This window comes from Candidozyma pseudohaemuli, assembly GCF_003013735.1.
Source record: "Candidozyma pseudohaemuli strain B12108 chromosome Unknown scaffold00001, whole genome shotgun sequence".
Lineage (NCBI taxonomy): Eukaryota > Fungi > Ascomycota > Pichiomycetes > Serinales > Metschnikowiaceae > Candidozyma > Candidozyma pseudohaemuli.
The window spans coordinates 3011542-3024950 of record NW_020194435.1 but is presented as its reverse complement, the minus strand read 5'-3'; the positions used below and the strand labels follow the sequence as shown (position 1 = coordinate 3024950).

Sequence of the window (13409 nt, the reverse complement as noted above, 5' to 3'; positions counted from 1 at the left end):
GACATCCCTAATAAACCCAGACATCCCTAAGAAAAAACCCAGACATCCCTAAGAAAAAACCCAGACATCCCTAAGAAAAAACCCAGACATCCCTATAAACCCAGACATCCCCAGACATCCCTAAGATAAACCCAGACATCCCTAAATAAACCCAGACATCCCTAAGAATTAAACCCTAAATAAACCCAGACATCCCTAAGATAAACCCAGACATCCCTAAGAAAAAACCCAGACATCCCTAAAAAACCCAGACATCCCTAAGAAAAAACCCAGACATCCCTAAGAAAGCGTAAAGCACCATGCTCGGACGACCTCATAGGCGTGGAAAGCAGAATCGCGAAAGATTTCACCTCCCTCGGACGTCACCTTAGGTATGTTGAACCAACGCAGGCAAGCTGGCGTGCTCAAAATGTTGTTAGACGCATGCGCCAACTCCAACTTGACGCAGGCTTCGTCGTTAAAGCCGCAGATAAGAACCTTGGCATAACGTTTATGTCTCTTGAATGGTACCTCGACCAGATACGCAACCACCTACGGGACCAGGATACCTACAAGATCCTCGTTGACGATCGCACGTTTCCCGTCACGATGGACATCGCTGGTCCTATCCACGACAAGTGGGTTGAGTTGTTTAAGGAAATTCAAAACACGACATACTTTTTAAACTATGTCCAAGGTCCCACCCCGCAAATGGTGAAATATCTCAAACAGACGACGTTGAAGGATTTCCAGAACTATCCCGAGTTCCACATCCTACCTAAGATGCATAAGAATCCTCCGTCGTCCCGACCCATTGTTCCTACTCACAGTTGGGGAACAATGAGAGTATCCAAGGTGCTCTCCTACTTGCTTAGACCCTATCTTAAGCATTTACCTTGGATTATTCTGGACATTGCATCGCTTAAGAGGCACCTCAAGAACTTCCAGATGCTGCTGGACTCTGAGTATGCAATTGTCACCGGGGACGTCACAAGCCTTTACACCAATATTCCCCTCAAGGAGGGATATGTGGCCATCCGAGATATGACGTCCCTCGCTCAGCGCTTGCTGTGCCCTGCCGATATAGAGCCTGATGCCCCGTATTGGCGTCGAGAAACGAAATACTTGGCTGACATGTACTCCAAAATGACCAAGTTCGTGATGGAGCACAATCTTTTCACTTCAGGAAAGAGGATATATCGACAGGTTCAAGGCACGGCAATGGGCACCAATATGGCGCCCGAATTCGCCAACATCTACATGGGAATGGCTGAGCACAATCTTTTGAAAACAATGTACGACGTTGAAGGATGCTTGTACCTTCGGTACATCGATGACATTTTGCTCATCGGTAAGCGCAGCCAGTTAGATCGAATTGTTCTGCAACAACAGTTCTTGAATCTCCCTTTGACTGTTAGTTGGCTGGAGCCGCTGACGCAGGACGTTCCGTTTTTGGATCTTCTGCTCTCGCTCCGCGATAGCAAAATCGTGTATGAGCTTTATCGCAAGCCAATTAATACGTACCAATATCTTGAATGGGATAGTGGACATCCACTTGCAACCAAGAAAGGTTTCGTTATCGGTGAAATTGTTCGAATCTTCCGAAATTGTTCCGACCGTGATACGGCGTTGAAGCACGTCGACTTTTTCCGATCAAAGATTCGTCTAAGAGGTTACCCTCCGAAATTAACCGAGAAGTGGATTAAAGGTACGATACTTTCAATTCAGAACCAGCCATTGTCAGACACACGGCGGTCTAAGGAGACCGCCCTCTCCAGAAGGCTCAAAACGTTCTACCTTAAGGTCAAGTACAACCCAACTTGGGACGTACAAGGCGGTATACTTAAGCAACGATTGGAAGTTATCTTACGAGATGAGGGTCTCGTCCAGATGGGGAAATACCCTCGGCACCTGAAGGTACGCGTCCTTCTCTCCAAGGGACGTGTCAGGAATATTCTCGATTACACGAGTTCAAACCTGAAACGGGTGCTAGACACACATCATACCAGTCCATGGTCCCAATTTTTCACTTCCTTTAACCCTGACCCAAGCGAAGAGGCCCGGTACAAGGCCGGGCTCAATCGCAAACGTTCTGATTTAGTTCGTCGTCTCGGACAATACACTGCCAAAAGGGTTCAACAAGGGCGCCAACGGGCACAACGAAGCAAGCGGGCATGTCATTCTGTCCGCTCCCGAAGGCGAGTCAGAGCCTCGTCAGATCGACCATCTCGAGGCCTGAAACGACCACGTTACGAATAACTTCATGACCTTCGGCCATGAATGTTTCCATAATTTGCGAAATCAAACCAAAACTTTACGTTTTGACAGAGGTTACAAAGTGTCAATGTCGAAAACCAAGCGTGACACTGGGGTCTGTGCAAGCCACTTGTTTGATTTATGGATCGTATTTGTCCCCTTGTATGCAATATGCACCTGCCGCTTGATTGTGTGTCGCTTCTGTCTGATAAGCGCCGCACCATGTGCCTTAGATGCCCTGCGGGCAACTGCGGCCCCTGCATCTTGAGGCTAGCGAAAAAGTTTTTCCGTCTTGCCCATCACTTGACACATTTTCCGTCACACGTGAAAAGAGGCTGCCTCTTTGATTGCATTCACGTGAATGCTGTGACTGGGTACGAGATTGAGTGAGCGTGCTGCGCATTTGAGAGTGAAAATTTTCACGGCAAATACTCTGTTTTTCCCAGTGTTGGAACAGAGAACGTTGATAAATAACCTACTGAGGAGATCTTTGCTGATCGAATTTAGGAGCATCTGAAGACTTTCCCTAAAGTAGGACATCAACTTTTTTGGCTTATATAGTAATCAAGTGCTTTTGCCCAGACTCGTCAAAGTGTTTCACACTTTGTCGCCCTAAGAAAAAACCCAGACATCCCTAAGAAAAAACCCGAGCACGCGGGTACCCTCCCCACCTCACTAATAAATGGATTCAAAGCATGTTGAGATCTACAAGGCCCGAGAACGATTCCACGACAGACATCATCCGGTATCAATCCCCGGAGCCGGATGAAGGTATTAAAACGTTCTATTTGAAGGTGGAGTATGACCCCGTCTGGGAATCTGACCACGCCCCACCTTTCAAGCGGCACCTTGAACAGTTACTCAACACTCCAGGTTTCATCAACTTTCATCGTTACCTGAGACACCACCGAGCGAGAGTGCTTATCTCCAAAAAGCGTTCTCGTAACATCATGGACTACGCTAACGCTGCGTCCAAGGCGGTGTTGCACAACCACTTTGATAGTGCACTGTCCCACGTCTTCACACTGTTTGACCCGGCTCCTGAGGCAGAACTGAACTACCGTTCAGAGATTGCCGACCATCGGACTCACCTACTCCGTCGTCTCGGATTCAAGTCAGCCAAACGGGTCAGAGAAGGGCTTCTCCGGCACCAAATTCACAAGAAAATCAAACGCGTCCTTCGCTCCCGGAGAAGAAAAGCACCCCTCTGGTCATCGGCCAGCCTGTGCAAAAGACAAAAACCGAACCGCGCCTCCTCTTAAGGCGTGGCCACATTTGCGGGACTTAGTTGATCTCGATAGGGACTTGGTTGACGCGTCTCATCGACCGTCTTCTCCAGGATTGGCTCCTATCATTAGTCCGTGGACGGTTGTCTTCCCCTCTCATATTGTACTAAAGTACAACGGAATCATGCGCATGCACATGCCTGTCATCTAAGCACATGCACATTGCAGAAAAGGGTTCACATGCGTCTTGCAGCATGCATACCCGAAAACCTGCGTCACAAGCCGTGAAACAATGGTTTTTTCCAAATTCGGCTTAATGACACGTCGAATAGGGGGATTTGAGGCTGCCTCAACATTGCTATTTCCCCGAAACGGTAAAACCAGATTCCCGAGGAAAAGGTATAAATATTCCAGCGTGAGGCCGCCTCCCTCGAAGTTTCCTTCTTTCGTTCCCGCTCTAGTCCTGGTAACTTGTGAGCGTCGATTCAACCTACTGAAGAGATCTTTGTTGATCGAATAGTGGAATTTTTTGTCTGAGACCCTATCCACTAATAGGGGAATTATTCAAATTTAGAGTCTGTCTAGTACTGTCAATACATTCGTGTTTTACGTCACGTAAGCTTCGCTTCCGTGCCGTTCAGCCATCCCTAAGATTGGGAACACTTATTATCTCACAAATCGTTACCATTCCATCTATTTATATTGAAATATTGGGTTTATTGCCAAGATAATTCTCATCTTCATTTTAATATCTCTGTCTTCGTAGACAAAGGCGTACCTATAGCATTCAATATGAGGAATTGATATACGAAGGCGTACTATCTGATCACACCATCACTAAGAGTAATTTGGGGACATCACATCTTATTTTGTTACCTTCGCCATCTCCAAAAATAGATCCCCGTGAGAAAGATCTCTACTTCAGAATACTTTGAGATCTGAGTAAGTTTCAGATCATAATCCATTGCACAAAGTCATCCACTAACATCTGATAAATCCCATATTCATTGTTGTCGTATTCCATCATTGTCCACAATGATAACAATCCTCTTGAACATATACGATTCATGTACGTTGGTGTCTTACTGCGGCCTTACAAAGCCTGTCAAATAAATCCATGCAAATAGTCGTCTAATAAAACTAAAGAACCGAGATTCTTGAAGCATTGCCTTGAATCCACTTTAAAACTCTACTTCTCACGACTTGTTTGAATGAAAGCTATGATTCAATTCAGAGTGGCCAGATACTCCATTGTTATTCGCTGCCTGAACACAATGAAAATGAGTATCGAGGCGTCTCAAGTCAAATCCCTTGGCAACTCAAATCACATTGTCTCCCAAAATGCCAGTTCTTATGCTGTCACTGTTTAGCTGCTCAAATAATTCCCACGAGGATCAACTTTCTATTTATTCTCTTGGCTTGCCGATGTCGGCACAAGTGAGAAAACCACCAATACCATTTATCGTGGACATATCCCACGTTTACTGTGTCTCCAGACAGGTGTTTCCACATAAAGAATATGATCACCTCCGAACTCGCCAAATCTTCCCCAACTTCACTACTCGAAGTTAATACAGGGATCGAAGTCAGCTGCGATAACCCGAATTTGGACTTTGACCATCTCAACGATTCAATAATTGAGAAAATTCATATCTGTGCTGGGTACGATGGAGAAACGAGCACTTCTGATAACATGGCTGTGGTTATATCTCCTCGTGTGAGTTTTAAATCGATGCTTGTTATAGCATTATTGTGCCTTACTTAAATTCAACACAGTGCTGTTGGGACAGTCTCCCGCTCTGTATTGTACGCATGTCAATTTAATCAATAAATGTTTGATCCATATACTCTTTCTCGTGGTAAATAGAGAAAACCGTTCAGTAGACAATTTCGTTCCTCTCTGCGGCATTTGAGTCTGTGACTCTCACGCTTGAATCTCCCAGTGTAACCTCGCAAACTTATTCCGCTTGGAATAACGCTGTCGTCTTGGTTTGCCACAAATGCTGGCACACGACATTATAGGAGCGCAAGCTGAATTATCTTCAGAAAGACTTGCAAAACCTTGGCCGATGAAAATAATAAAATACAAACGAAAGCTGAAATGAACAATTGGGATCGAATTGGAAATATGTTTAGATGCCAAGCTTCCGTGTCTCCCTAAGTACGCCAATGTTTTGCTTGGCAACTAAGTAATGATAGAAAATTACGAGCTTTCGAGCTTGCAATACCTCCGCTTAATAACATTTCTAGTGTCGCTGCACCCCAATTAACTTGACCACAGCTTGAATTCTCGGCCTTTTTCGAGATATACATAGTTATGACCTTTTCATGACGGTATGTTCAATACTTTTCAATTTTGTTATTACTCTCTACACCCCTGGTTCACAACTTCATCGAAAAATTATAATATGTATGATTTGTGCGACTTCGGGCCACTGGTAGAAATATCTGCTTGGTACAAGACTTCGCGTTAAAAAAAATCAAAACCCGATGGATTCCAATAGTTCGAGTTTGCTTTAGCCTTGAAATTGATATAAAACATCTCAAAGAGGCTGTGTACTCAAAAATGAGGCTTGAACGTAGATTCTTCCTTAATCCTAACAAGTGCATTCAAAACCCAAAGCCAGTGAACAATTATAACCTGGTCTACAAGACCTTGCTATTATACAGTGCATTCTATTTGATCTTTTTTGAGCAAATGACTTGGTATATGGGTGTAAAATCGGCTCAGCACGCAAGTCAGTATTCACGCGATCATTCGCCAAAAAAGGAATTTCAATCGATAAACTAATTAAGATGTATCGATGCAGCTTACGTAAGTGCGCATGCCGTCCCCTTATCTATTATCTGAGAAAAGTCAACACTGTTTTAAACAGAGGGATCCTGGAAATCAGCGTTCGAGGTGCTCTTACAATTAGTCCCAAAGCAAACTTTCTCGATGACCTCAGCCACGTTTTCTGAGTTCAACATATTACCAACTTGCACATCTATTGTTCTGAATTACACATTGCCTGTATTGTCTTCTCGCTTATGCCGCAGAAAATTTTATGCTGAATGTCACATTGTTGGTGATCCGATGTCGGCAGTGGGTTAAAGAAATGGGAAATCTATATCTTGACTCACCTGGCTGCCCTGAATTCGTACTCGAGGTCTCAGGCTGCGTCTAGTGCATTAAAAATGATTAGTTCTGAATCATCTGCCCAAACCTCCCCAACATGGCGTCTCGAACTCAATAGCACTCTCGAGGTGCCTTGCGACATCTCGACCATGGCAGTTGACTTCCTCAACGAGTCAGTAATCGAAAATATTCATATATGTGGTTGGTACGAAGGTAGTCGTCCTTCGTCTGATAACGCAGCTGCTGCGGTAGTGGATTCTCCTCGATTAGGTCTCAAGTCTTTGCTTGTAATTGCATTGATGCTCTTTACCTAGTTCAATTCCCGCTGGTAGTCTTTGCTACTACAAATCAATCCCATTGAATAGTATTTAGATTTCAAATATGATAACGTCTGTTACCTCAAAGTTATTCTATAATCTCTCCAAATCTCTACATCCCTGAGCACATTTGTGACTATGCATTACCAACATTACCAAATCATCGATGTTGGTGCGTCAAACAACACATTGTCTTTCGTCACAATGAAGCATAAATTCACCGTGAAGCTCATTTCTTTGATGGAGTCCATTAGTATTGTTCTCTGGTAGTGTAGATGCCAAGGCGACCTCAAATTCTTTCTTGTTCACTTCGTAGACAATGGACTGAGATGGGCGGAACAAACGGGAAATACGGAGTTGAAGTAATCGGAAAGAAGAAACTTTGCTAATGGCTACCAAGCTTTAAAAAAATAACCGATTCCATTCTCCTATGCCAAGTCTGATACACTGGGATACCATTGTACATTAATTCGATCTCGTTATGCAAACTCTGGTGCCTCTCGTATCAAGGGTTGTGCTCCTTTGACCAATTGGCTATTAGTTTGTCTCTTGAAGTAGAAAAATGTGTTTTTCATTCCGTTTTGTCAATAGGCTAAGCTCACAACGCCTCTTACTCTTAATAATATACCCATGTTTGCCACTGCTCTCAAAGCTTCTCCTTGTTCACGACATCCAAACAGTGAATTAAACATATGGAGTCATCTACAATTTTCACTTTTTATAAATTCTCCGGAATATTCTATGTACTTGATAATTAAGGGTGTCACGTCGCATACAGATGCTGCTGCCGCCATAAACTCAGGCTGAACAGATGGTCCTGTAGTGTTTGTATCGTCCAAATTAAGACTCGAGTCATAAAAGATTGTCCTTCGTGCATCAACTACAAGGCCCTGATTGAGTGCTGGAAATAAATCTTCTGCATGAAGTATACCATCGATATCGTAATCATCATACATTTCTTCATCTGTAGTCCAATCGTAGTAACAGTAATCGGAATAGATATCCCCGTGGGTCAGGGACTCAGACCCATCAGAAGGATGTTCAGACACCTCTACCAACTCCTCGCTCCTATGACCTATGCAATTGGACTCCTCGAGCTCTACCACAGGCATACTTGTTGAAACCTCCGCCAACACAGTGGAAGGCTCTTCGGTGGACAAGTGCCGAGAATTCTTGGAAGAACTCATGAGGAATAATTTCAATAAAGTTCAATTCATGGGTTTATATACCAATTTTTATTTGCCACCAAGGTTCATTCTTCGGTGACTCACAACTGCGAAGCGCACATAGACTCGGACAGTTACACTTTTCTCAATCTCCAGAAAAAATAATCTGCAGCAGAATGCTAGCTTCGCGCCATGATGAAAAGCTATTCCATGCCAATGGCTGCATTTCCTGAAAACCGTATATTACGTGTTACCCAAAATCTCGAAGCACTATTAAGCTAGAAAAGCCTCCCCCACAATATTTTATATAGTATATCTAAAAAGAGGGTTCTCTTTATCGGTCAAATCAGCGAACTCGTGATTCTCTATCCGTGCAAACTCCTCCTGATCCTTTGCCTTATCTCTCCTCCTGTTCTCAATAAGCATAAGAGCCCAAATTGCTAAAAGGAATACAAAGCTCGCCACTGAACATACAACCATTGCAATCTTTGCGCCATTGTAGTTGGGGGCGTCGCTTTGCCTGAATGTCTGTGGACCGACTAAATTCCCAACGCAGTAGGCGATTAAGAACATTGCATTTCCAACCACTTTTTTGGTATGACCTGCCACGTTGGACGCAAATGAAGAAAGACCACAGATCATGACAAGGGCAATCAAATTGAAAAGAACGTAACCCGCGAACTGTGCTTCTTTGGATTCAGCAAAGGCCAACAAGCACACACCGATTATGGCAACACCGTTGGAAGAACTTGCCCAAAATAGCCTGTTAGGGAAAAAACGGTACATGTAAGCGAACCCAATACAACCAACAAGCTGGACTGCTCCGGGAATCATTTGCATCTTTAACGACTTGCCAACGCCGTATCCAAAAGATTCATTAAGCAAGATAGACCCAAAATTGGTTAAACCACCGTTTGGTATGTTGGCTGAGAGAATCATAAGACTGAAAAGCCAAATTTTGATGTCAGTCAATGCCTCGATAAGCTGGTATTTCTTGAAATGCTTGTTTCCGAAACCTTGTTGGTTGGCTCTGATTCTCTCAACAACATTCCTCTTGTCAGTTTCATTGAGAAACCATGCTTCGGTTGGTTTATTGGGGATATGGAGAAATATAGCAATACCCAATGCAATCGTGATAACTCCGGTGATGATGAAAATCAACTTCCAAGCTTCAATGCTATAACTCTCCATATTCTGGAAAAGGTTATATGCAATTGCACCAGAACCAATGATCAGGCCCATACCGTTGAAGGAAAACCAGATAGATGTTCTCAAGAAAACCTCCTCTTTCTTGTACCATTGAGCGGTGACGATAACGAAAGCAGGCGTCACGGACGATTCAAGAGCCCCAAGAAGGGTTCTCAAAGCAATAAAGCCAGCGTAATTTGTCACAGAGTGCAAGCATAAAATGACGCCCCAGATCACAATGAAGACAGATACGGTGGTGACGACGGGAAACCGTTGCAAAGCATATGCGCAAGGAAACTCAAAAGCGAGATAGCCGATGTAGAAGGCTGTACCGGTCCACGAGTACTGATCGCCTTTCATGTTCAAGTCTTGTCTCAATCCCATAATTGAAGCGTATGAGTTCGATAGTTTGTCCATGAACTGGACACAATATAAGATACACACAAGGGGTAAAACGAAGGCGTCGATCTTCCAGAGCAACCGTCTGTCTGTCTTTTTATCCAAAACCACAGATTCATCGTGAAGCATGTAAGGATCAAGCTCATCACTTGATACCACTATATTGATAGGCTTGCCGTCGACTGGAGATTTGTAAGTTTTGACATGTTGAGTTTCTTCATCCGTTGAATTGGACTTCCGATTGAGCTTTTCGGCAGGCATCCTTGGTCAAAACCAAGAGGAACACGGACCTTATTTATGCATGAAATTTCATCGAGCGGTAAGCGGGCCGAAATAAGCATCTCGACTAATTCATGCGATACTCCCGCTTAAATTAACTATGAGGCACAAAACTGTGGTGTCTCGCAAAACCACACACTTCCTCTGCACAGAAAAATCTCCGTAAGGCAAAATTCGCCTTCAGTCATAAAGGAATTGACTAGTTTTAAATAGACAATGGGTCTTCTAACTAAGCCGGCTTTACGTTTACGTTCCTTGCATCGCGCCACAGTTTTTGACCTGGCTCATGCTTATCACAACAGATAAGGGAAATTTGGTCTTCACCATCTCCTTTAGTGCCTTAACGAAGCATACTTCGAGATCTCCTAGTTAATCCTTCCTTTTCTCTAATACGGCTGATAGAAGCGCATCAACGGAGTTAGTCCAATGTGCTTCCGATTGATCCGGGTGGAGTCAAAGCTGATTATTTTCCAATCATTTTTTTTTTTTTTTTTTGTTTGATTCATCTGATTAAATACAAACCATTCATCTTCTCATTCCTAGCTTGTTCTTAAAACTAGGTCGATTTTGGATAGTTTTGGTTCAATTGTTTGGTATTCTCAATATTTGTGAATTCTGAGTTTTTCATGAATGCGGAGTTAACATTGTGGTAGTGTATTGCAATATTAGCAGAGCCTCACAAATAGCACTTTTAAAAGGGTGTTCAAAAATCAGGTCTTTGCTAGAACAAGCTAAAAATTTGTTGTCAGGGTAATCTTCTCTACAGTAATCCAAATCAGTAAACATGAAGTTGATTTGATGTGTATGGGAAGAAATTTTGCCGTTCACAAGTTAGAGGAGTTTTCGCATACTACTCAAGAGGCAAAATCACGCAATTTTTCAGCACATCATGCGTGGTCTATATTACCTTCGTGCTTCTCTTTCGATCAAAATGGTATTACTAGAGGCAAATTTCACACATTATCAAAAATGCATTGACTTTTGCCTTTTAACCCCCTCGTTGAACACAGTAGGATCTGATAAGAAATCGAGACCTCTGAGTGGGAGGTACGGGTGCGGTTTTGATTTTGGTACCTAGATTCGTGCGTTCTGGATCTATGAGAAAGTCTTCAGATTGTCTTTTGGAGCATATTCTTTGAGTAAGTCATAATTAATTTTGAAACAAGACAGATTTGAACTAAAAAAAAAAATTAAAGGGCTCAGGAAGATCACAAAAAAAAAAAAAAAACGAATTGATCAAGCTACCTGGTAAGCTTTGGCAATCATGAGAGCTGCATTCTTCAGTACTGATTGTTACCATCTTGCATGACCAAGAGAAATGATGTCTCAAAGGAAGCCTAGATTAGTGTCTTGCTTGATCATGTTTTCTAGATTACGAAGACAAGGGGATCAAACCCACCCCTAATTGCATTATTGGGGGTGCCCTTGGCAAGCTCTTTTTCTGAGACCCACTAATTTTGGAAAAGCCCTTTTGGGTGATTGGCGCTACCTCAAACGTTGATTCAATCTCCGTCTCTGAGAGCATAGTCCGGGCTGGTAGATTGTTCCCTTTGTCTTGAGAAATAGTATCATCCCCCACAGGCTGAGTATTGTAAACGAGATCTCTTTGAAGTTAAAAGTTGCATGCTTTCTTGACTGCTAATTCAATTCTGAAAGATCAAAAAGATAAACGTTTATAGGTATTGGAGACGCGTGGGGCCCTGCGGAAGTAAATCACCAAGGTAGGTAAAGCCTCAGTAGACCTCATCAAACGGGTGGTAGACTTCACCAAATGCGCTCCATACATCGAGTATGAAACTGCAAATTAACGGAGTTGCTTTGCTCAAATTTTCGCAAACAGCAAATTGCAAAAACCCCCTAGAGGAATGAAAGTCGCTGAAATGTTGAGCAAACGAGACCGAATGTCCAGCAACCAGCAACAGCTCCGTAAATGCAAAGCCCAGACCAACCAAGACCAACAGCAATCTGCAAGTAAGTGACCTGGATCTGTTTTAAAGAGCTTCCGACCAATGGTAGCTTTTTAACTGATTAAGTATGCTTGTCTGTGGTTTGGATTCATGAGCACCACGCTTTGAGGGGCGAACGGAAGGAGTCAGAAGAGCAATATAATTGGTCCGTGGAAGCGGAGGTGCAAAGTCTAAAACAAATTCTGCAGATGTATCATGCTGCGTACTTGCCGAACGACGTCATTGCATCTAAGATGCATTTGGACACCTACTAACTGCTTTTTGGACCTCAGTAGTGAAGGAAAGACCCGGTAATATATCACTGAGGACAGCTAAACGTCTCTCAAGGAAGCATTTTATTCCCGCCTGAATTCCGCCCGCCAGTTACTCTAGAACATCAGCAAAGTAAATCTTGCAGATTTGTGCACCAGAAGCGATGGAGACAATGGCTCTATCTTTGGTAACTTACTTGATACCCTATTGTCAATGCGGCCAAGAGGTTTTAGTCTATTCAAGCGAATATGCACCAGAGAAAGTCATCATTTTCTGGTACCTAGTGAAAAAAAGCCGCTAGCAAGATGTATTCACGCGTTGGTGAAGCGCGCTTGTATTCCGTTTTCCACATTAGAGAACTATCCACACAATTATCAACTCTTTTTCTTACAACGTGCGAGGACTTCGCCATGATGCAACTTTCAGGTATTGCAAAAATAGAATTTGTCAAATGCTTTTACAGCACATCACTATCAGAGAAGAAACACTCGTAACGAAAATACTCTCCATCCCCCGCTTTGTATGTTTAATGATTAATAAGCTCACGAGAGGGGAGCTAGTTTTAGATATTTGGGCTGGCGCTTTGCTTCAAGGGCTTCTGTGCGTTCTATAGTCAGGAGAAAATTGTTTCGATGGGCACGCAGAGGGGTGGAAAACCAGTGAGGAAGTCGGTCACATTCTTTTGAACCGATTGTTCTGGAACGCAACAATAGATGATGGAAGCTTCTGTATTTTGCAACTTCAAAATGGTAACTCATGAGAGAAGAGAATTTGGGCTAATTCCGCTAATAATAAGCGGCCTTTCCTTGTTTGAAACATAATAATAGTCCAGGTTAGAAGCGAAAATTAGCGGTCGGTTAGAAGCGAGTAGCCAAATTAAATCTTGCGTAAGATCGATCGCTGCTGCAGCCAAGCCATTGTTCTCCAAAACACAAAAAAACGTTACCTTGAGTCCCGCTAAGCAGAAAATCTTGTTGGGATGAGGGATGAAACTATGAATGGGAGAGGGAGGGGACAGGATTGAGGAGATGCTTGCTGATAACGCAATGCTGCCGGTTTGAAGCGAGTTCTTTATCTTGTCTCCATTCAAGACCCATTCATGATTCAGCTCAAGTGAGCTAGAATAATAGACTGAATTGTTACCACTGCAAGGTTGCTTAGACAACAAGGCGGGATTCCAGCTTCTAGAGCCAATTGCTGGAGTTCATCAATGGCTTGCGCCGTGTGGACAAGAAGAGTCGATTTGGACAATGAATTCGGCA

General features: G+C 43.3%; 2 protein-coding genes across 2 annotated transcripts; both read right to left on the bottom strand.

Moving 5' to 3' along the window:
• Window positions 1-7375: 7375 nt before the first annotated feature.
• Window positions 7376-8083, bottom strand: C7M61_001355 (uncharacterized protein; the record flags this gene model as incomplete). The annotated part of the gene is made up of 2 exons (XM_024856768.1): window positions 7376-7444; window positions 7673-8083. The coding sequence occupies 2 exons, from the start codon at window positions 8081-8083 to the stop codon at window positions 7376-7378; spliced, it is 480 nt and encodes a 159-aa protein (XP_024716367.1).
• Window positions 8084-8365: 282 nt separating this feature from the next.
• On the bottom strand, window positions 8366-9910 carry C7M61_001354 (allantoate permease family MFS transporter; the record flags this gene model as incomplete). Its single annotated transcript, XM_024856767.1, has 1 exon — window positions 8366-9910. One exon carries the CDS (start codon window positions 9908-9910, stop codon window positions 8366-8368), a length of 1545 nt encoding a protein of 514 aa, XP_024716366.1.
• Window positions 9911-13409: the final 3499 nt, after the last annotated feature.